Below are 21,203 nucleotides of genomic sequence, written 5' to 3'. Positions count from 1 at the left end.
GTTTGCAATAGTGTTGTTTTGCTAGTTTATTTAGTTGATTTTTTATAGGAAAAAAATTAGATAAATATAACAGGTAGTTTTATACTAGTGTGACATCTTTTTTTTATTAAATATAGTTTATTGAAGAAAAAAGCCGTGATATTATTTGAAATTTTATTTAAAATATTTCTGATATAAAAAAAACCCTATAGATTTAGCAGAGCTATTGCAGAATTTTTCAAATAGCTACTTGCATTATTGTTGTTATGTATATATATATATCTATATATATATATATATATATCCTTCCTTGGCATTAGGGAACAGAGGAGTGAGACAGAGAACAACAAAGAAGATGCCAGAGATTCATCCAAAGCTTGTCAACTGGACCCACGCAGCAATCTACAGGGACTGAAGGGTGATGGGGATGATCCTGACGAGGGCGGCAGCAACCTCACCAGAGCACCTCGATTCTCTGAGGAGCAGAACAACATCATGGTGGACAAGATTATTGCGAACTACGAGGTCCTCTATGGTAAATGGGCGCATGTAACAATTCACCAGCATAGGAACAAGATTTGGCGTGACACCACCAGCATAGGAACAAGATTTGGCATGACATCTCTGCAGAGGTGACTGCTTGTGGGCAAGTTCCCAAGTCTGTTGAAAATTGCAGGAAATGGTTCCGGGACTGCAAGCAGATTGTAAAGAAGTTGGCTGCATCCAAGAAGCATGCCAAAGAAACTGGTGATGGCAAACCTGCAAAAATCGTCATGAAAGACTGGGAAGTGAGGCTGGGGGATCCTGGATCCTGTACTTGTGTAAGGTATTGAAGGTGCTGTGGACACAGAAGACCCTTCCACATTTACACATACTTGCCTACTCTCCTGGAATTCCAGGGAAGCTCCCAAATTTCGGGGAGTCCTCCCAGACTCCCAGAAGAGTAGACATGTCTCCCGGATTCGCCGAAATTCATGGCATTGAATGGTGGGGCGGGGCTTAATCGCATCATTAAGCCCTGCCCCCGCTATTCAATGCTGTGGATTTTGCCAGTTTATAGCGGGGCCCCCTCCTAATCCCTGTCACATGACTTCTCCCCCGAGATCTCACGGGTGAGAAGTTTTTAAAGTTGGCATGTATGCATTTACATCAGAAGGTTAGTGTATATATATAGATGTATATGATGTGTTTGTAAAACATGTTTAAAATTTAAAATTTATAGTAAATTAACTCACTATTCTATTTTATTGTAGAGCCAGCTTCAAAGTGCCCAGCAAAGAAGCCAACAGGACATCCTGAGACAGCTGCCACCCATGTTGGTAAGTTTTTTTTGGTTGACTATATTCACATTCTTATATATTGCCAGACAAACACATGTAAAGATATTTATATATACACACACATCACCCATATCTACAGTATATACACCCCTCCACAGCCTATGTTATAATTGTCAGGGGGTGAGTGAACTGTATGATGGGTTGTGTGTTTACCGAATTTAAGATGAGTGGTGGTATGTGTATATATGTGTTCAAATGCACACTTATACACACACACATGACCACACATCTTAAATTCCTATTAAGCCACCAAGGGGACCCTTCACATAGCATCTATGGGACCCGAATAAATAGGACCATTCGTTTCTGAGGACCTCCCTCTGCTTTAATGAGTATTATAGAGGTCATTGTCTTCACAGTGAAGCCCTGTTTGGGCTTTCAGTTGTTTACTCTAAGAAAAGCAGTATAGGAGTGTCCAGTGTGGATGGACAAGTATCACCCTGTCCCCACAACCTTTGGCATAGGACCCCTGTCTACAGTTATTTCTATCACACTGTAATCTCCACATTTGGGAATGACTTACATGTGTCAGTGTCATTTTTATTTCTCAGCATAATTGCTTGCATAGTTACCAAAGGACAAGAGCATCCACATGAAACTTCTGGCTATGCACATTCAGTAAATTAGTTTCACAACCTGTAGATAGATTTTCTGTATTGTCTTTTTAACCAGTATTGTGCTTGTCCACTTTTAGCTGGCGCATATCTTAATGCACATATAAAAACAATATTAAAATACATGTTTACATTCATTTTTTTGTTTTATTAGTTTAATTTACCTATAAAAATTCAACTATTTGGTAATTATATGTATTTATAGACTAATTACTTGTTATTTAAAATGTTTATTTTACAATCTGATATAATACTATATGAATAAGTTACAACAGCCAGTTACATGCTAATGATCCTGTGAGCATACCTAGAATCATTAGTTAGCAACATTGTGCACATGCATGTGGTTTCTCCCATGGCCTGATTAAAGGTTCAGACCACCCTAGGCTAATATATTTGTAGTGCCCCTTGCCTTCCACACCAGGCTAATGCACGGTAGTTTAAAACAAACTGGTCCTTAATTTAAAATCCAGCTTACTTCATCACCCCACCAATGTCTAAGTTCCCATATTTTCAAAACTCAGCTCCACTAGGCTCCTTAAAAGGGTCAGGGCAATCTTTCTAACTTATTTAATTTTTATTTAAATCAGAACTGTACAGCAGAAGAGGCATAAATAATGTGGAAGGAGAAGGAGCTGTCATGTCTGTGCCTGCCGCCATCCTCATCTCTCCTACTGGCTTATCCACAAGCACCCATCCAAGGATGCTTTATTGTTTTCAGCCTTACATGGGACTACGTCCAGATTAAAACATTACTACATTTTTTTTTCATTTTATCTTTTTACTTGGAGAACAATCATTTCTTATATTTTAAAATAAATTTTAGTTTATACTTCTCACAATTTTGTGCCCCCCCCCCCAAAAAAAAACATTGCACCCTAGGCTGCAGCCTAGTTAGCCTATTGGATGATCAGGGCCTGGTTTATCCCCAGCCAGTGATGTGTAAAATACACAAAAATGTACTTAGCCACTTACACTTGCTGCTGTTCGCACATTGTTTGAATGTACCGGCATTTGTTAAATGTACAAAGTGCTTAAATACATAAGGATTTGTTTTGTAAAACATTAATACACATTTTCATGTGTAAAAAGCACGTGTATAGTAATTAGAATGGTTCAAGAGCATCAAACTTTCTTGCGGTACAATAGGCTGGTATGCTATGTTTCGATTCACATGGCCGTCCTGCCTTCAAACCACTAACTCATATTTGTGGTTCTAGATTTGCAGTTCACAATTTGCATTCACTTAAGCACTTTGCAGTAATTAAATCCATTTAAATACATGGATATTTTCCTTAACTGCAAGATTTCCCATGCTAGGATTCCATTGGATTACAGCAGATCAATTTTATAATAAAATGGTGAACCAGAGTTCCAGGGTGGGTTTTATTTAAATAAATTTTATTCATTACAAAAGTGTGTGTTTTATTTACTTTTTCATATTATTGGTCTTACCATTATACTCGGATCTCCTGGGTTGGCAAATTATTGTCGGCGTTCCAGTGGACCTAATTGTCTTTATTACTGTGATACCCACAGCCCATGGTGCCTGGAAGAGCTTGAGCACTTTTCAGTGCTTGTGGAGGGAGGTCTGCTCTGTATTTTTGCGCCTCCAACCCCTGCACTGAGCAATCTTGCTCCGGTTCTACTATGATAGGGCTATCCAACGCTGAGGGTTAACCTGTTAGAATAACCACTGCTTTATTGGGAACCAGTCCAGACTGTGTAACCCTTATGGCTAGTTGGGGTATACGCTGCTTGTCTATTTTGTTTTACTATTATTTATTTACTAGAATACCTTATCCAATTAATTCCAAAATCCTATTCATTTAAAAAAACATGCTTGTCAATACATTATTTACTTAAGATATTGTGTTTTTTCCCTAAATTAAGGATAATTATTCTAACTAATAAAGCTTAGCTGATACAATTATCTAATTGTTGGGACTGTCTGCTGCGTGTGTTAATTTTCGAATCAAGGAACTTTGGAGGTAAATGGGATCCGATAGGTTAGCAAAATAAATCTCGTAAAAATATCTAGCAAAAGCACATGAATCTAACATTTAAAAATATTTTCTAACCGTAAATATTATTTCACTGTTTACCAGAATCATGAGAATATTTCTCATGTATTTTCACCATCATTCACATATAAAAGGTTAAAAATTAAGTCTACATTTTGTTTGACTTTTCATTTTAATTTTTTTTTAGTTGAATGTCACTCTGACAGGCAGTTTTCTAACCCTCCTATATGATCCCTCCATCTGATCCCAAAGTTTCAGCTTATGTGACTTTTTCAATTATCTTGTCAGAATTAATGAGAAGGGTGCTTTTAAACATAAGTTGTTTCAACACAAGGTACTGCAATAGAAAGATGAGTTGTAAGTTGTGAGTAGAGTATTTCACACTGGGTGAAATAGGTCATGATGAAAGATTAGAGTTTCAGGTCTGGGCAGAGATGAGAATAGAATGAAGAACACTAGCAATCGTGGAGATAATAGCAAAATGCCTGACTGTTATTGATATGCTTGCTGGAAATAGCATTTCCTTTGCAAAATATTTACTCCAATTGAGCTACAGGCACCTTGCTGAGCTGTATTTTAGTTACCCTTTACCAGTTAACAGCTGGCACCCTCTGGAACATATGCAGGACTTGAACATTCCAAGAAACACTTTATCTTTGTTAAAAAAAAGTCTCTGTTCTATATGTAAATAAACTTTGTATTGAATGCTGTCATGTCATTGACCGATGTATTCATTATGACAACTTGAACTGGCTCCCCGGATCCAATAGCAGATCTGGGCATATTTTGGAGGGGTCAGCCTGACTGCAACATTATACTCTCTTGGCTCTCCAGACACTTCTACCCATTGGTGTCCTGAAAATATCCCAATCACTTTCCTCTCCCAGCGGCCACCATGCCGCAGTCGCCCATAAACTCCGGAGCCGCTAGCACCAGGGCGTGCATCACAGTGCTGATAGAGCAAATGTGTAGTCTGCTGTTGCACTCTGCATGATCTATAAACCAGCTCCCCAGGTCGGTCACTGTCAAAGCCTGAGAAGTGAACTCGTCTTCCAGCCAGGTTCGCCAGAGGTGGGGATGCAGCCAGGTGCATATGAGGTTGTGATTGTGCCCGTCGAAGCTCCAGCAAAGCATAATCATAATCCATACTAAGTTCTGCTGGGGCACCAATCCATCCTCGGGGAACCCTTGTTCTTTTAACATGTACCCAGCGTAGAGAACGCCGAGCTCCTAGACGTAAGAAACCAACGCGCAACTTACGTGCTCCTTGAACATAATCACGACCATCATGAATACAGTGAGCTGCTGTCAAGACATGACGTTCAGTTACCAGCACACCTGTGCAACCTGTAGACACACGAACAGCAGCAGCAAAAGGGAAATCTTTAAGAAAGCGGTGACTGCGGATGGAAAAGCGGATATCTGGTCCATATATTTGTCTCCGAGCTCGTATAGCTTTCAAGCTATTTTCACCCCAATTTCTGGTACTATTCTGAGGTAGGCTTATGGTCACTGTTGTCAGTGTACGACTGCCATTTAAATATGCAGTCTCGTAGTCCAGTTGATGGCTGACAGGTAATGGTTCTGACTGAGACTCATGCAGAACACACTCATTTGTGCAGACTATGCTGAGCACTGGAGTACCAATGGCAGTGAAATGAGATGGAGCTAAAGGAAGTGTTTGTTGTGTCACCAGCTCCAGGTCAGGGAGATCAGAAGCAGCGATGGAGAGAACAGCCAAGTACACAAATAAAAGTGATGATGAGTTCCCAACGATCTTCATATTAATGTCACTGCAGAAAAATGAATAACAAAAAAATCAATTTAGCTATGTCATGTTATAGTTCAGTACATCTACGTCACAGTGAGGGCACTGGAATATGCCCAGTAAGTTCCTACAGTCAGTATCACATGTCACAAAATATGGCATGTGATAGATTCCACATCCCTAGGCTCCAAATATAGAAGAGGGGTATTAAATAAAATAGCTATGTTTCTTTCAGTTAAAATGATATCTATTTATTAATGCAGCCAACCAATCAGTTAGGTTTTCTGGTAGCAAATGTCATGTTTCTAACCATGACACCAAGCCCAATCGAGCAATACCATCCTTACACTTGTAATACCCCCTTTAAGTGCCCAATTCCGCCCTACAATGTAAACAATACTGATGCCCATGAATCCTTTGCCAAGTAGCTAATTATTTACTATGAAAATCATTGTGGTAACATATGTAAAACCTAGATATACAGGGGCAAATGTAGAGTGGGCTGTAAGTCCATTTTTTTATGTAAAATATGTGTTTCGTACTACGCACAGAAAACGTATACATCCCTATGCAAATTTGATTGCACTGATCTTACACTTGCGACTCCTTACGCTGAGAGAAAAGTCATGTTCATGTGGATGTGGCATATTCAGAGTGATGAGAACCAGTAGATACACCTGTTAGGAAGCGTATCACTTGCCAGTGTTAAGAAATGAGAAATAAATAAATAATAAAAAATAACACATGGCACTAGTCCACCCCCACCCCCGTCTCCAATAAAAGGGAGTGGGTTGGGTACAGTAATTTTTGAGGTAGAAACAGTATGGGGAAATCCCCACTGAACAAGCCACTTCCTGCAACAGGCTTTGAGAGGGTTACACTATATAAGGGAAGCCTAAAATGTGGGGTCCCTTTTTCATAATGTCTAACAGCCCCAGCCTGTTTACCACAGAGTTGAGTTCCCTATGGAAATCGGGCCCGTCAAAACAAAATGCGGGTCCCCTCCAACTCTGTGGTAATAAATGGTTGAATTAGATAAATTATTTTATTTTATTTTCTGTGGCATTACTGGTCCCAGCAAGCCCAGGCTGCCATAAACTGTTTGGGTATGATGGTGTTTGTAGAACTACAAGCACCAGCATAGATATTTTGTTATAATTATGACTTTGACTGGAAGAAAAGGCCATAATCACGTGTTCCCTTTGACTCTTTTAGTGAGTTCTTTAGATATTGCACAATCTAACTTCCCTTGACAAATACACCATTCACTGTATTTAGTAGGATAATAGGCATTTATAAGACCTTCAATCAGAACTACTGTATCTGATCTCTCCTGATATGGAGAAAGCAGAACAGGTGGAAAATTGCTTCTTTTGTATCTTTGGATATGTACACTTCTTTAGATGAAGGATATCCTTTCATTGCTCATACTGAAGCATATATCACCCAGCTGATTATCCCTGTGTATATTAATATGTGCTTTATGCTGACTTGTGTACAAAAGTCTACAGATATATGTTTATATACAGTATTTATTACATTAAAAATGAATGCTCATTAAAATATAATTTGGGTACTATGTCAATTCCAACAGACCTCCCACCTCCCAATCAAACCTAAAAGACCTCTCCCTATCCGCTTATGGAATTCCCTGTCACATTCAATCTGATTCTCCCCAAGCCTTCAAATATTTAAATTCTGTCTGAAAACCTATCACTTTATTAGAGTCTACCCTATACCCATCTATACTACTCCCTTGCTGCTGTCCCAATCTCCACTCTGAGCCCATTCGCTTCTTTTGCCTTAGCAGTGTCCTTTTCCCTCTAGACTGTAAACTCTCTCCCTAACCTATGTTTTCATGTCTGTATGTATTTTTTCAACCTTGCATGTCCTGTTGTAAGTATGCCCTGTTTTCACCACTGTATTGTGCTGTGGAGCTCTGTGGCTCCTTGTGAAACAAAAGTAGTAATATTAATAATATAACCTGCAATGAGGTTTACACAATGTGACAGATATTACAGGCTGTACTCTGGTCAGATGCATTTGTAAGATTTTACATATATCTAGCAGATCATAGTGTTTGCTGTGTAGGACTAGTTACATATCCCACTTCTTATTATGTATCTACAATTCATCATCATCATCAGCTATTTATATTGCGCCACTAATTCTGCAGTGCTGTACAGAAAACTCACTCACATCAGTCCCTGCCCCATTGGAGCTACCAGTCTAAGTTCCCAAACATACACACAGACAGAGACTAGGGTCAATTTGATAGCAGCCAATTAACCCACTAATGTGTTTTTAAAGTGTGGGAGGAAACTGGAGCACCTGAGGGAAACTCACGCAAACACGAGGAGAGCATACAAACTCAACACAGATAAGGCCATGGTCAGGAATCGAACTCATGACCCCAGTGCTGTGAGGCAGAAGTGCTAATCACTAAGCCACCGTGCTGTCCCTGCCCCTACACTTACAAACATATTATGTTATGTTTAACTCACATTCTGTATAGGCAGTACAAAAACTTTCCAACCTGCCACTTGCATGCCCCTTAAAATTGAAATTTCCAGAATAATAGAGAAGTGCATCTCACCCCTTACAAAAAAAAATATTGCTTGCCACCATGTCTGATTGCTGGAACTGTAGCTTCATGTTTATAAATATACGTGCACAAATAAGTAAATTAATGAAATATTGCATATCACTTCATCTTATCTTCCTTCTTTTGGTGACTCAAATGTATTTATTTTATAGACCATAGTATTGCTTTCTTACCTATAGGACAGACTGCAGCATCAGTGTCTTTCGTCCTTCATCCTCAGGATGTGAACGAGCAAATCACAATTACTCTGTCATAAAACAGGTAATAGACAATATGTTATTCTGTGAGCAATAGTCCCGTTCAGGGCCTTAGACTACATGACATCTTGTATTGTGGGTTCACCAGTGAATGTATAAAACACAAAATGACATTTTAGAAGCCAATGACACCAGCTGATAGCTAATACACAACCATAATCTTAATTGCTCAAACACAAAATGTGAGACACTAAACGGGGCAGTACGCTATTATCAATGCCCACCAATATATTAGTTTTGTGGAAGAGAATTCTTTATACCTGTTTTTAAATAGCACAGAACAGATGTTTGTAAGATTAAGTAAATTCTATGAGCTAGGTTGACATTTTAAAACAGTTAGATATTATTTGAAGAAAATTAGATTAAGATAGAAAAAGTCTACAACAAGAGTATTTTGCTGGCTTTATAACATATTATTCTACCAAAAGTGATTTTAAACAGTTGTATCTTTAAAACAGTGTTATGATACATCCTAAAGAATATTAGAGATGTGCACCTGGATGTCTAAGTCTATCTCACCTCACACTGGTCACCCTAAACAGTAGTCGTACTCACCTCCAACTGAAAGTAAGCTCCGAAGACATTTTCCTGTAGAAAACACCACAGTTGTGAACTATAAATTGTCAGCGCACAAAGCTGCTCTTGTTTGCATTACTCCACCCAGCTCCCAGCACGACATACGCAGAATATAGAGTACAAAGCCTTTGTACCCCATCCCATGCTGGACTTACACTAAAGGACAGGAGAAAAGAGCAAAAGTTTGTTCTAGTGTCTGCCAATCTGATTTACTGCTTCCCTTATTCAATTGCTCTGTTGATATGGTTAACAGCCTTGCATTGACATGACAAATATACTCTGTTTTGTTGTCCTAAACAAATTAGCTTGTGTTAGTGACATGGAGCCATAAAATTGCTGAAATTACTTATTGCAGTCCTGAAGATATAATATTTTATGTGGGCTGGTGCCTGTGTGAAGGAAATAATCCGAGGTCAGCCAGTAAATGCATTGTACCTGTTTTAGTCTAAAAAAGAATTCTGCTTCCAGTCATTTTTTCAATTGAAATTTCTAGACTAAGTGAATTAAATTCTCTCTTTATGTAATCCTTCTAGGCTGTAAGAGTTACACAGCAAAGCCATCAGCACTACTGTGCATGGCAATGAACTAGTCTATACCGCACTGAAAAAATACTAATCTAATCACAATTTGCCTCACATGTTACACTTATCTCATATCTATTTTATTCCTTTTCTATATCAACATGCTGCTTCTTTTCCCTGTATTCCTTTTCACAACAAGATCTGTGCTGGGTGAGCCACCCTCCAGAACCACCTAGTTAGAGATCAGATTTGGTAGGAATATAATAAGCCTTTTATTTTGGTATTCACTCTTAAAAAGCCTCTGGTTCCGGACTGTTAATAGTTAGATCTACCTAGTAAGGGCCTCACTTCCACTTTCAGTCTCTATGTGTAATCAACAGCTGTTTGTTTCACTCTCCACCCAAGTATATGACACAAACCTGATAGCACAGCTTACCTAGTACTGCCAGTTAGTTCCTAGCATGAAGATCCCATTCAATGACAGCTTCGTCCCACTTTCTCCTCAAGACTTTCTGTTCTGCCTTGTGTCACCTAGCTCCCACCCCTCGCACACCTTCCAGCAGCCTCTTTGAACAGGGGGGAGGTGAGTGGAGTGTGGGCGAGCTCCTGCATGAAAGGAATGCAACACAGTGTAAGAATGGTATAGAGAGAAGATGTCTAAGTCACCTGTTGGATGAAAAGCTGTGTTAAGAGAAAATTATGAAAGTAATTCACAGATTAAAACAGTTTTTTAAATAGGTTATAGTTTTGTGACTTTGTACTACTGCAGAAACTAGAAGGAACTGTATGTTGTAAATGAAGGGAAGAAAAGCTTATTATAGGGATAAAAGAATAGTCATCCAGGGGCGCACGCAGGGGGGGTTTCTGGTTCTCCAGAAACCCCTCCCCTCCGCGAACTAACGGGCACTAAACATTGCCCTGTACTGTACAGCAGCCGCGGCGCTGTCACAGAAAAGTAGACACATATTATCACAGTAAATTCCGCATTAAACAACTTAGGAGAAAAATCTATGTACTTTTTTCCACAAGATATACTGGGCCTGAGTCATTAAGGTACGTATCTGCTGATTTTGAGTGTATTATACGCAAAATCACTTTGCATATGCCCAGAACTGGAACATACGGCCGTGAACACAGCCCTGGCCGCTGCGTATGCAAATGCAATAGACACTTATTACAGCCTATGATTTTGAGGAGTTAACGGGGTGGGAAAGGAGCGTTTTCGCCATACTCAATTTACAGTGAGGGCCTGCCAAGCTTGAGAACACGCAGCCATAACCAAATCAAGCGACAGTCGTCTCAAAGTTACTAGTTTTTCTGCCGTATCTCTTGCACTAGCTATAGGGCTAGTCTAAGTCCTGAGTCCTGGTGATGTCAGTATCATATACATGCTGTACATGTGTCTGGAATCAGGAGCAATTATGTACAGAAGACATTAAGGACTGCTTATTAAATGTTTTTCAAAGGGAATATATATATATATATATATATTTATTTAGAGATGCTCACTGACCCCCGTGAACTGGTTTTGGTTCTGGATTAGCTTTGTATTTTGGTTTTGGCATAAACGCCCTCATGTGTTTTGGTTTTGGTTTTGGATCTGTATTTTTTTTAGAAAAATTGCTAAAATATGTTAAAATTAGAGATGAGCGCACTCGGATTTCCTGAATCCGAGCCCACCCGAACCTTTCCGAGTCGGATCCGAGACAGATCCGGGTATTGGCGCCAAATGAAAACTTGAAACCGAGGCTCTGAGTCATAATCCCGCTGTCGGATCTCGCGATACTCGGAACCTATAAATTCCCTGCTAGTCGCCGCCATCTTCACTCGGGCATTGATCAGGGTAGAGGGAGGGTGTGTTAGGTGGTCCTCTGTTCTGGTAGATCTCGTGCTGTGCTGTTTAGTTCTGTGCTGTGCTGTGCTGTGCTGTGCTGTGCTGTGTTCTGCAGTATCAGTCCAGTGGTGCTGTGTGCTGTGCCCTGTCAATTTTGAGTTCAGTGGTGCTGCTGGGTCCTGTGTGCTGTGTCCTGTTCAGTCCAGTGGTCCTGTGTCCCGTGCTCTGTGCTTCAAGGGCATAGTTATTTCCCCAATATTCCCAAGTGTTTAAAAAATGTAAAAAAGTTAATAAAAAAAAAAATACAAAAAACTAATTTTTTTTTTTTAATTACAACAAAATTTGCCAAACCAATCCTGAAGTATAAGCCCATTGGTACTGCAATATTACCAAGTTCACACATTCTGCAGTATCTTGTGCTACATATAATGGAGAGCAAAAATTTGGAGGATAAAGTAGGGAAAGATCAAGACCCACTTCCGCCTAATGCTGAAGCTGCTGCCACTAGTCCTGACATAGACGATGAAATGCCATCAACGTCGTCTTCCAAGCCCGATGCCCAATCTCCTAGTAGAGGGCATGTAAAATCCAAAAAGCCCAAGTTCTCAAAAAAAAGCAAAAAGAGAAACTTAAAATCATCTGAGGAGAAACGTAAAGTTGGCAATATGCCATTTACGACACGTAGTGGCAAGGAACGGCTTAGGCCCTGGCTCGTGTTCATGACTAGTGGTCCATCTTCACCCAAGGATCTTAGCCCTCCTCGTCCTACCCCCCCCCCCCCTACAAAAAATTGAAGAGAGTTATGCTGTCAGCAACAAAACAGCAAACAACTCTGCCTTCTAAAGAGAAATTATCACAAATCCCCAAGGCGAGTCCAAGGGTGTTGGTGGTTGTCAAGCCTGACCTTCCCATCACTGTACGGGAAGAGGTGGCTCGGGAGGAGGCTATTGATGATGTAGCTGGCGCTGTGGAGGAACTTGATGATGAGGATGGTGATGTGGTTATTGTAAATGAGGCACCAGGGGGGGAAACAGCTGATGTCCATGGGATGAAAAAGCCCATCGTCATGCCTGGTCAGAAGACCAAAAAATGCACCTCTTCGGTCTGGAGTTATTTTTATCCAAATCCGGACAACCAATGTATGGCCATATGTAGCTTATGTAAAGCTCAAATAAGCAGGGGTAAGGATCTTGCCCACCTAGGGACATCCTCCCTTATACGTCACCTGAATAACCTTCATAGTTCAGTGGCTAGTTCAGGAACTGGGGCTAGGACCGTCATCGGTACAGGGACACCTAAATCCCGTGGTCCAGTTGGATACACACCAGCAACACCCTCCTCGTCAACTTCCTCCACGATCTCCATCAGATTGAGTCCTGCAGCCCAAGTCAGCAGCCAGACTGAGTCCTCTCCAATACGGGATTCATCCGAGGAATCCTGCAGCGGTACACCTACTACTGCCACTGCTGCTGTTGCTGCTGTTAGTCGGTCATCTTCCCAGAGGGGAAGTCATAAGACCGCTAAGTCTTTCACAAAACAATTGACAGTCCAACAGTCGTTTGCCATGACCACAAAATACGATAGTAGTCACCCTATTGCAAAGCGTATAACTGCGGCTGTAACTGCAATGTTGGTGTTAGACGTGCGCCCGGTGTCCGCCATCAGTGGAGTGGGATTTAGAGGGTTGATGGAGGTATTGTGTCCCCGGTACCAAATCCCGTCGAGATTCCACTTCACTAGGCAGGCGATACCAAAAATGTACAGAGAAGTACGATCAAGTGTCCTCAGTGCTCTGAAAAATGCGGTTGTACCCACTGTCCACTTAACCACGGACATGTGGACAAGTGGTTCTGGGCAAACGAAGGACTATATGACTGTGACAGCCCACTGGGTAGATGCATCGCCTTCCGCAGCAACAGCAACAGCTGCATGCATCAGTAGCAGCATCTACAAAATGGCTGCTCGTGCAAAGGCAGGCAACATTGTGTATTACAGGCTTTAATAAGAGGCACAACGCTGACAACATATTAGAGAAACTGAGGGAAATTATCTCCCAGTGGCTTACCCCACTTAGACTCTCATGGGGATTTGTGGTGTCAGACAATGCCAGTAACATTGTGCGGGCATTAAATATGGGCAATTTCCAGCACGTCCCATGTTTTGCACACACCATTAATTTGGTGGTGCAGCATTACCTCAAGAGTGACAGGGGTGTGCAGGAGATGCTTGCGGGGGCGCGCAAAATTGCTGGACACTTTCGGCATTCAGCCAGTGCCTACCGCAGACTAGAGGCACATCAAAAAACCATGAACCTGCCCTGCCATCACCTCAAACAAGAGGTTGTGACGCGCTGAAACTCCACCCTCTATATGCTGCAGAGGATGGAGGAGCAGCAAAAGGCCATTCAGGCCTACACAGCCACCTACGACATAGGCAAAGGAGTGGGGATGCGCCTGAGTCAAGCGCAGAGGAGACTGATTTCCGTGTTGTGCAAGGTTCTCCAGCCGTTTGAACTTGCCACACGAGAAGTCAGTTCCGACACTGCCAGCTTGAGTCAGGTCATTCCCCTGATCAGGCTGTTGCAGAAGCAGCTAGAGAAAGTGAGGGAGGAGCTGGTAAAGCATTGGGATCCAACAAAGCATGTAGCTCTTGTGGATGAAGCCCTTCGTACGCTTTGCCAGGATCCGAGGGTGGTCACTCTTTTAAAGTCAGAGGAATACATTCTGGCCACCGTGCTTGGTCCGCGGTTTAAAGCGTATGTTGTGTCTCTGTTTCCAGTGGCCACAAGTCTACAGCGGTGCAAAGACCTTCTGGTCAGGAGTTTGTCCTCTGAAGAGGACCGTGACATGCCAACAGCTCCACCCTCATTTTCTTCCACATCTATGGCTGCGAGGAAAAAGCTCAGTTTTCCTAAAAGAGCCGCTGGCGGGGATGCTGATAACATCTGGTCCGGACTGAAGGACCTGCCAACCATTGCAGACATGTCTACTGTCGCTGCATTGGATGCTGTCACAATTGAAAAAATGGTGGAGGATTATTTTGCTGACACCATCCAAATAGACATGTCAGACAGTCCATATTGTTACTGGCAGGAAAAAAAGGCAGTTTGGAAGCCCCTGTACAAACTGGCTCTATTTTACCTGAGTTGTCCCCCCTCCAGTGTGTACTCGGAAAGAGTTTTTAGTGCAGCGGGGAACCTGATCAGTGAGCGGCGAAGGAGGTTGCTTCCTCCCAACGCTGAAAAAATGATGTTTATAAAAATGAATAATCAATTCCTCAATGAAGTACAGCACTGCCCTCCAGATAGTACAGAGGGACCTGTGGTTGTGGAGTCCAGCGGAGACGAATTGATAATGTGTGAGGAGGAGGAAGTACACACTGTAGGGGGAGAGGAATCAGAGGTTGAGGATGAGGACGACATCTTTCCTCAGTAGAGCCTGTTTAGTTTGTACAGGGAGAGATGAATTGTTATTTTGGTGTGGGGGCCCAAACAAACCAATCATTTCAGCCACAGTTGTTTGGTAGGCCCTGTCGCTGAAATGATTGGTTTGTTAAAGTGTGCATGTCCTATTTCAACAACATAAGGGTGGGTGGGAGGGCCCAAGGACAATTCCATCTTGCAACTATTTTTTTGGCATTGTGTGACCATTCAACAGTCGTTTGCCATGTTCAAAAAGTAAAAGAAAATGTCAACAAATTCAAAAAATTAAATCAAAAGTTAAATGACCTGTCATTATTTAAAACAAGAGGGTTTGACGTGCTAGAATTAGTGTAGTGTTAATATGTTATAAACACTACACTTGGAACTTGGAGGAGGTATTGTGGCCCAGGTATCAAATTTAGTACCGGGGCCACCCCACTACACAGTCCAGATTTTTTTTTTGGGGAAATTCAGAGCCATGGAGGGTTTTTTATTAATTATATTGTGGTGACCACTCCTCTACGCAGTCCAGATACATTTATTGGTGCGAATCATACAAGTTCAGGGTTTTTAAATTATATTGTGGTGACCCACTCCTCTACGCAGTCCAGGTACATTTTTTGGTGCGAATCATACAAGTTCAGGGTTTTTAAATTATATTGTGGTGACCCACTTCTCTACGCAGTCCAGGTACATTTATTGGTGCGAATCATACAAGTTCAGGGTTTTTAAATTATATTGTGGTGACCCACTCCTCTACGCAGTCCAGGTACATTTTTTGGTGCGATAAGACCAGTTGATGGTTTTCTTATTATATTGTGGTGACCCACTTCTCTACGCAGTCCAGATACATTTATTGGTGCGAATCATACAAGTTCAGGGTTTTTAAATTATATTGGGGTGACCCACTCCTCTACGCAGTTCAGATACATTTATTGGTGCGAATCATACAAGTTCAGGGTTTTTAAATTATATTGTGGTGACCCACTCCTCTACGCAGTCCAGATACATTTATTGGTGCGAATCATACAAGTTCAGGGTTTTTAAATTATATTGTGGTGACCCACTCCTCTACGCAGTCCAGGTACATTTTTTGGTGCGATAAGACCAGTTGATGGTTTTCTTATTATATTGTGGGGACCACTACACTACGCAGTCCAGAAAGATACCTCGTTGCAACGTTTTGGACTAATAACTATATTGTGAGGTGTTCAGAATACACTGTAAATTAGTGGAAATACTTGTTATTGAATGTTATTGAGGTTAATAATAGCGTAGGAGTGAAAATAAGCCCAAAAACTTGATTTTTGAACTTTTTATGCTTTTTTCAAAAAAAAATCCGAATCCAAAACCTTAAATCCAAACCAAAACCTTTCGGCAGGTGTTTTGCGAAACAAATCCGAACCCAAAACATCGCGAAAATCCGAATCCAAAACACAAAACACGAGACACCAAAAGTCGCCGGTGCACATCCCTAGTAAAAATCACCAAATTTTGTGCTTTTTTTGTTCCTACATTATTATTAACCTCAATACCACTAATTTCAAGTCATTTGCAGTCAATTTGGACCACCTCACAGGTCACAATATTATTTTCATACACTTTCTGACAAATACTGCAGCGACCTGGCTTGATGCTAAGCGACAGAGCAATGACTCAAACACACGGCAGTTCGTAGCACATCTATGACACATTGCCACACAGCAGTGGCAGAAAAGAAAAGTGGTGCAAGATGGAATTGTCCTTGGGCCCTCCCACCCACCCTTATGTTGGATATTAAAAAGGACATGCACACTTTAACAAACCAAGCACTTCAGCCACAAAAGATCCACTCCTTGTGGCTGAAGTGCTTGGTTTCTTTTAGCCCCCCACAAAGCAAGGTAACAATGGGCTTAAGGCACCTAAGCTAACAGTGCTGGTAATGAACTCTACTGTGGCAAGATGTTTTTGTCATAATACTCATCCTCACCCTCACCCTCATTAGTGTGTACATCATCCTCACACATTATTAATTCATCACTGCTGGAATCCACCATTACAGAAATCTCAGTATTTTGATGTAATTGGCAGAAAAGTCCTTCCTCGTGGAACTTGAAGTTCATTTCTATGAACATCATCTTTTCCACATTTTGAGGAAGTAGCCTCCTACACCTATCGCTGACAAGGTTTCCGGCTGTGCTGAAAATTCTTTCCGAGTACACACTGGAGGGTAGGCAGCTTAGGCAGTGCAAAGCGAGTTGGTACATGGGTCTCCAAATTCTCTTTTTTTCCTCCCAGAATGTAAAGGGACTGTCTGATATGTCTATTTCTATGCTGTAGTGAAAATAATCCTCCACCATCCTTTGGATGCTGATAGTAGGATCAGGTGGCGTTACGGCAGAGGTGTCACATTTTTTGCTCAATTCTTTTAGACCAGAGCAGATGTCAAAATTTGGTGCCGAGTCATCTGCATCATCCCTGGGTCTCTTGGGAAAGCTAAGTTTTTTCCTAGCAGCAGTTGAGTTAGAAACTGAAGGAGGAGACGCCGTCCTGTCACGTAACACTTGAGCTGTCATCTTGCTCACCAGGAGCTCCTTGCATCTCTTCAGATCTGGGTAAGTTAGAAACAAAGAGAAGACATAGCTCTTAAACCGAGGATCAAGCACAGTCTCTAAAATGTGGTGATGCGATTTCAAAATTTTGATAACTCTTGGATCCTGGCGAAGCGAATAAAGTGCTTGATTTACAAGTCCGACATACTTAGCGTAATTGCTTTGTTTCATCTCCTCCTTCAGTTTGTCAAGCTGCTTTTTCAAAAGTCTAATTAAGGGAATCACTTGACTCAAGCTAGCAGTGTCTGAACTCACTTCACTGGTGACTACTTTGAATGGTTTCAGCACCTTGCACAACACAGAAATGATTCTCCACTGCACTTGACTAAAATACATCCCTCCTTCTTTCCCAAAGTCATGGCTTGTAGAATAAGCATGGATGGCTTTTCACTGTTGCTCCATCCACAGAAACATATACAGGGTGGAGTTCAACCTTGTCACCATCTCTTGATTCAGTTGGTGGCAGGGCAAATTAAATTGCTCTTGCAGCTGCTGCAATCTCCTACACACTGTTGCCAAATGCTGGAAATGTCCAGATATTTTACAGGCCACAGACAGCATCTCCCTGTCATTTTTTTTATAAAGCTCTGCACCACCAAGTTTATTGTGTGAGCAAAACAGGGAATGTAAAGGAATTCACCCAGCTGTAATGCTCTCACAATATTGGTGGCGTTATCAGAAATGATATATCCTGAGGAGAGTCCAAGTCGATAAGCCATGTTGCAATGACTTCCCTTAGTTTTTGTAACAGATTGTCAGCTGTATGCCTCTTAGTGAAGCCGGTGATACACAGAGTAGCCTGCCTCTGACAAATGTGACATACTTGGGTACATGCTGCTGCTGTTCCTGCTGGTGAAGGCGAATCACCAACCCAGTGGGCTGTCACAGTCATATAATCTTTAGTTTGCCCAGTTCCGCTTGTCCACATATCTGTGCTTAAGTATACAGTGGGTAGAATGGAATTTTGTAGTCCAATAATTACATTTTTACGAACCTTCTGGTAGAGGTGAGAAATAGCTTTTCTCCTGAAATGGTGTCGTGATGGAGTTTGGTAACGGGGGCACAAGACCTCAAGTTACTGTCTAAAACCAGCTGCATTAACAGTGGATATTGGACGCAGATCTAATACGAGCATAGTCACCATGGCCTCTGTGATCCGCTTTGTGACTGGGTGACAGTTTTCATACTTGCCTCCTCTTGCAAAGGATTGTTTAACAGTCAATTGTTGTAAACTACTACAAGTCATCTTCTTGGTCTGCTTCTGGGATACAGATTCACCAACAGTAGCAGCAGCAGTGGGACTAACGCTCAAGAATACTTCTGAGGAATCCAGGATAGTGGAGGAGTTATCTAGCCTTAGCAACTTGGATGCAGGACTAACTCCGATCGCTACTGAGGATATTAATGAGGACGGTGTTGTGGGTGTAGATTGCAGGCATTGTGATGTAGGTGAGAGAAGGGTCCTAGCTGATGATGGGCTACTTGTTGTTATTTTTTTAGCATAAGTTTCTGAAATTCCCAACAGCTTGCCATGAATTCGTTTCAAATGGCGTAACATGGATGAGGTTCCTAGATGGTTAAGGTCCCTACCTCTACTGACTGTGGCTTTACAAACGCTATAATTGTCTAGACAACTGTTGTCAGGATTTGGGTTAAAATAATTCCACACATAAGAGATGTATTTTTTGGTCTTATGCCCAGTTATGACAATGGCCTTCTTCTTATCACTGGCAAGAATTGCTGCAGTATTTGTTTGAAAGTGTATGAAAATAATATTGTGACCTGTGAGGTGGTCAAAATTGACTGCAAATTACTCTTATTGAGGTTAATAATAATGTAGGAACAACAAAAAGAGCAAAATTAGGTGATTTTAGCATATTTTAGAAATTTTTATAAAAACTACAGATCCAAAACCAAAACACACAAGGGCGGTTTTGCCAAAACCAAAACACAAAGCTATTCCAGTTCCAAAACAAAAACCGAAACCACTTCACGGGGGTCAGTGAGCATCTCTATTTTACATGTAAAAGTATTTGGACACCACTTTTGGAGTCCGAATGACAAGGTCTTGCTTGGTCACGACTGACCTTACAAGAAGATACCTCTGTGACAGTTGCATTACTCGCACTCATAGGTTGTGACAGGAACATGTTAGAGAAAGGAAAACAGAAAGACAAAAGTCATTCAGTGTGAGTATGTGTCAGTAAAGATACTTACCATAAAGTTGCATTAGACACAACATAGAATAGTGCACTTTCCAAAAAATCACACCCACCTGGCCAAGAGAGTGCTGGTAATGTGTCTGGTCCTCAATCACTAACTCCACAGCTCATCCTTAAAAAGTTAACAAATAACTGTTAGTAACACCAAAAACTATTAGTTATTACAATTTATAAAAAAAACAATTCTTTAAATAAAGAAATTTGCCCACTTGCATGAAAAAAAATCGGAAATTAAACACTGGCGCTCACGACCAGTTTCCAGGCCCTCTGCTGACGGTGAAAAAAGGTCTTGATCATGTAAAACATCAGGATCTATCTCTACCTCCAAATTAATTGCCAAATAAATATTGTGCAGAATGCTGCAAGCAATAACAATAAGGCAAACTTTTGATGGTGAGTATAGAAGCGCACCGTCGGACCTGTCTAAACAGCGAAACCGGCTCTTAAGTAGCCCAAATGTACGCTCAATTACACCTCTGGTAGCTATATGTGACGCTTGGTACCTTCTTTCAGCTTCAGACTTTGGATTGGACACTGGAGTAAGCAACCAGGGCCGGCTCCCATATCCTGCATCACCTAATACAAAAAATAAAGGACCATTATTTTTCTTACTGTTCTTCTCATTTAATTAACAATTAATAAAATATGTTATGTTACTATAACTTACCCAGCAGTCATCCATGAGGAAACTGTCCCTCCTCAAACCTCGTGAACAGTCCTAAATTCTGCAAAATAAATTAATCAGGGAAGCCAACACAAACATTACAAATTTTTTTTCTGGCATCACACACCATCTGCACATTCATGAAATGGAAGTGCTTTCAGTTTCGAAAGTTCTCTTCCATTTTGTGTGGAGGTGTGAACGCCACATGGGTGCAATCTATTGCACCCAGGACATTTGGCATACGTGCTGCAGTATAAAAATCTGATTTTACCTCCCGCCATTCTAATTCAGACTGTGGAAATTTTATAAATTCCCAAGTATGTTTTTTTAATGGCTTTCAGGATCTGGAACAAGCTCCATGAAAATGTGGGTTGGGAAAAACCCGTAATTACAGACAACGTCAAATTGCTGTTCCAACATAGAACGCCATTGTATAATGGAACCACCGAGGCAATCTAGTGTGTCCAACGTTATTCCTAAAATCAGACCTTCTTTGATCCTTATTATTTTAAGGATGATTAAGGATTAAGATTAAGGATAACAGTGAATCTTGGGATCTTGTAACTTTTTGGATTTGAGATATTCTACAATTTCTTCTTTGAGCTATGTTTTCTTTAATTTCCCCCTTACTGGTCTGTAGTTGTCAGCTTCTTCTCTACTTCCACTTCTATGAAACGGGTCTAAACTTGCTCTCTTTTAAATCTATTGGACTACTCCTGTTAACAGTGACTGGTTAAATAATTCAGTTAATGGTGTCATTTTAGTGTACTCATATGGGCACATTGAC

At 41.1% G+C, this 21,203-nt stretch overlaps 1 protein-coding gene across 3 annotated transcripts; it reads right to left on the bottom strand.

The window, feature by feature from the left end:
* Positions 1–2,105: 2,105 nt before the first annotated feature.
* On the bottom strand, positions 2,106–20,579 carry LOC142100729 (serine protease 23-like). Of its 3 annotated transcripts, none has more exons than XM_075184488.1 (6): positions 20,256–20,579; positions 19,806–19,864; positions 10,121–10,290; positions 9,143–9,319; positions 8,504–8,577; positions 2,106–5,750 (listed from the first exon to the last, which is right to left on the bottom strand). In XM_075184488.1, the coding sequence occupies exon 6, from the start codon at positions 5,738–5,740 to the stop codon at positions 4,673–4,675; it is 1,068 nt and encodes a 355-aa protein (XP_075040589.1). In that variant the 5' UTR covers positions 5,741–5,750; positions 8,504–8,577; positions 9,143–9,319; positions 10,121–10,290; positions 19,806–19,864; positions 20,256–20,579; the 3' UTR covers positions 2,106–4,672. The 3 variants fall into 3 exon arrangements, with proteins under 3 accessions (XP_075040589.1, XP_075040590.1, XP_075040591.1); XM_075184489.1 differs by having other exon boundaries at positions 9,143–9,175; XM_075184490.1 differs by lacking the exons at positions 10,121–10,290; positions 19,806–19,864; positions 20,256–20,579 and having other exon boundaries at positions 9,143–10,096.
* Between the last annotated feature and the right edge of the window lie 624 nt (positions 20,580–21,203).

This window comes from Mixophyes fleayi, chromosome 9 (assembly GCF_038048845.1).
Source record: "Mixophyes fleayi isolate aMixFle1 chromosome 9, aMixFle1.hap1, whole genome shotgun sequence".
Taxonomy (NCBI): Eukaryota; Metazoa; Chordata; class Amphibia; order Anura; family Limnodynastidae; genus Mixophyes; species Mixophyes fleayi.
This window is presented reverse-complemented; position numbering and strand designations above follow the sequence as displayed.

What these genes read in the sequence shown, in the direction of transcription:
- LOC142100729 (XM_075184488.1), bottom strand. Translation starts at nt 5,740, where the DNA reads ATGAAGATCGTTGGGAACTCATCATCACTTTTATTTGTGTACTTGGCT.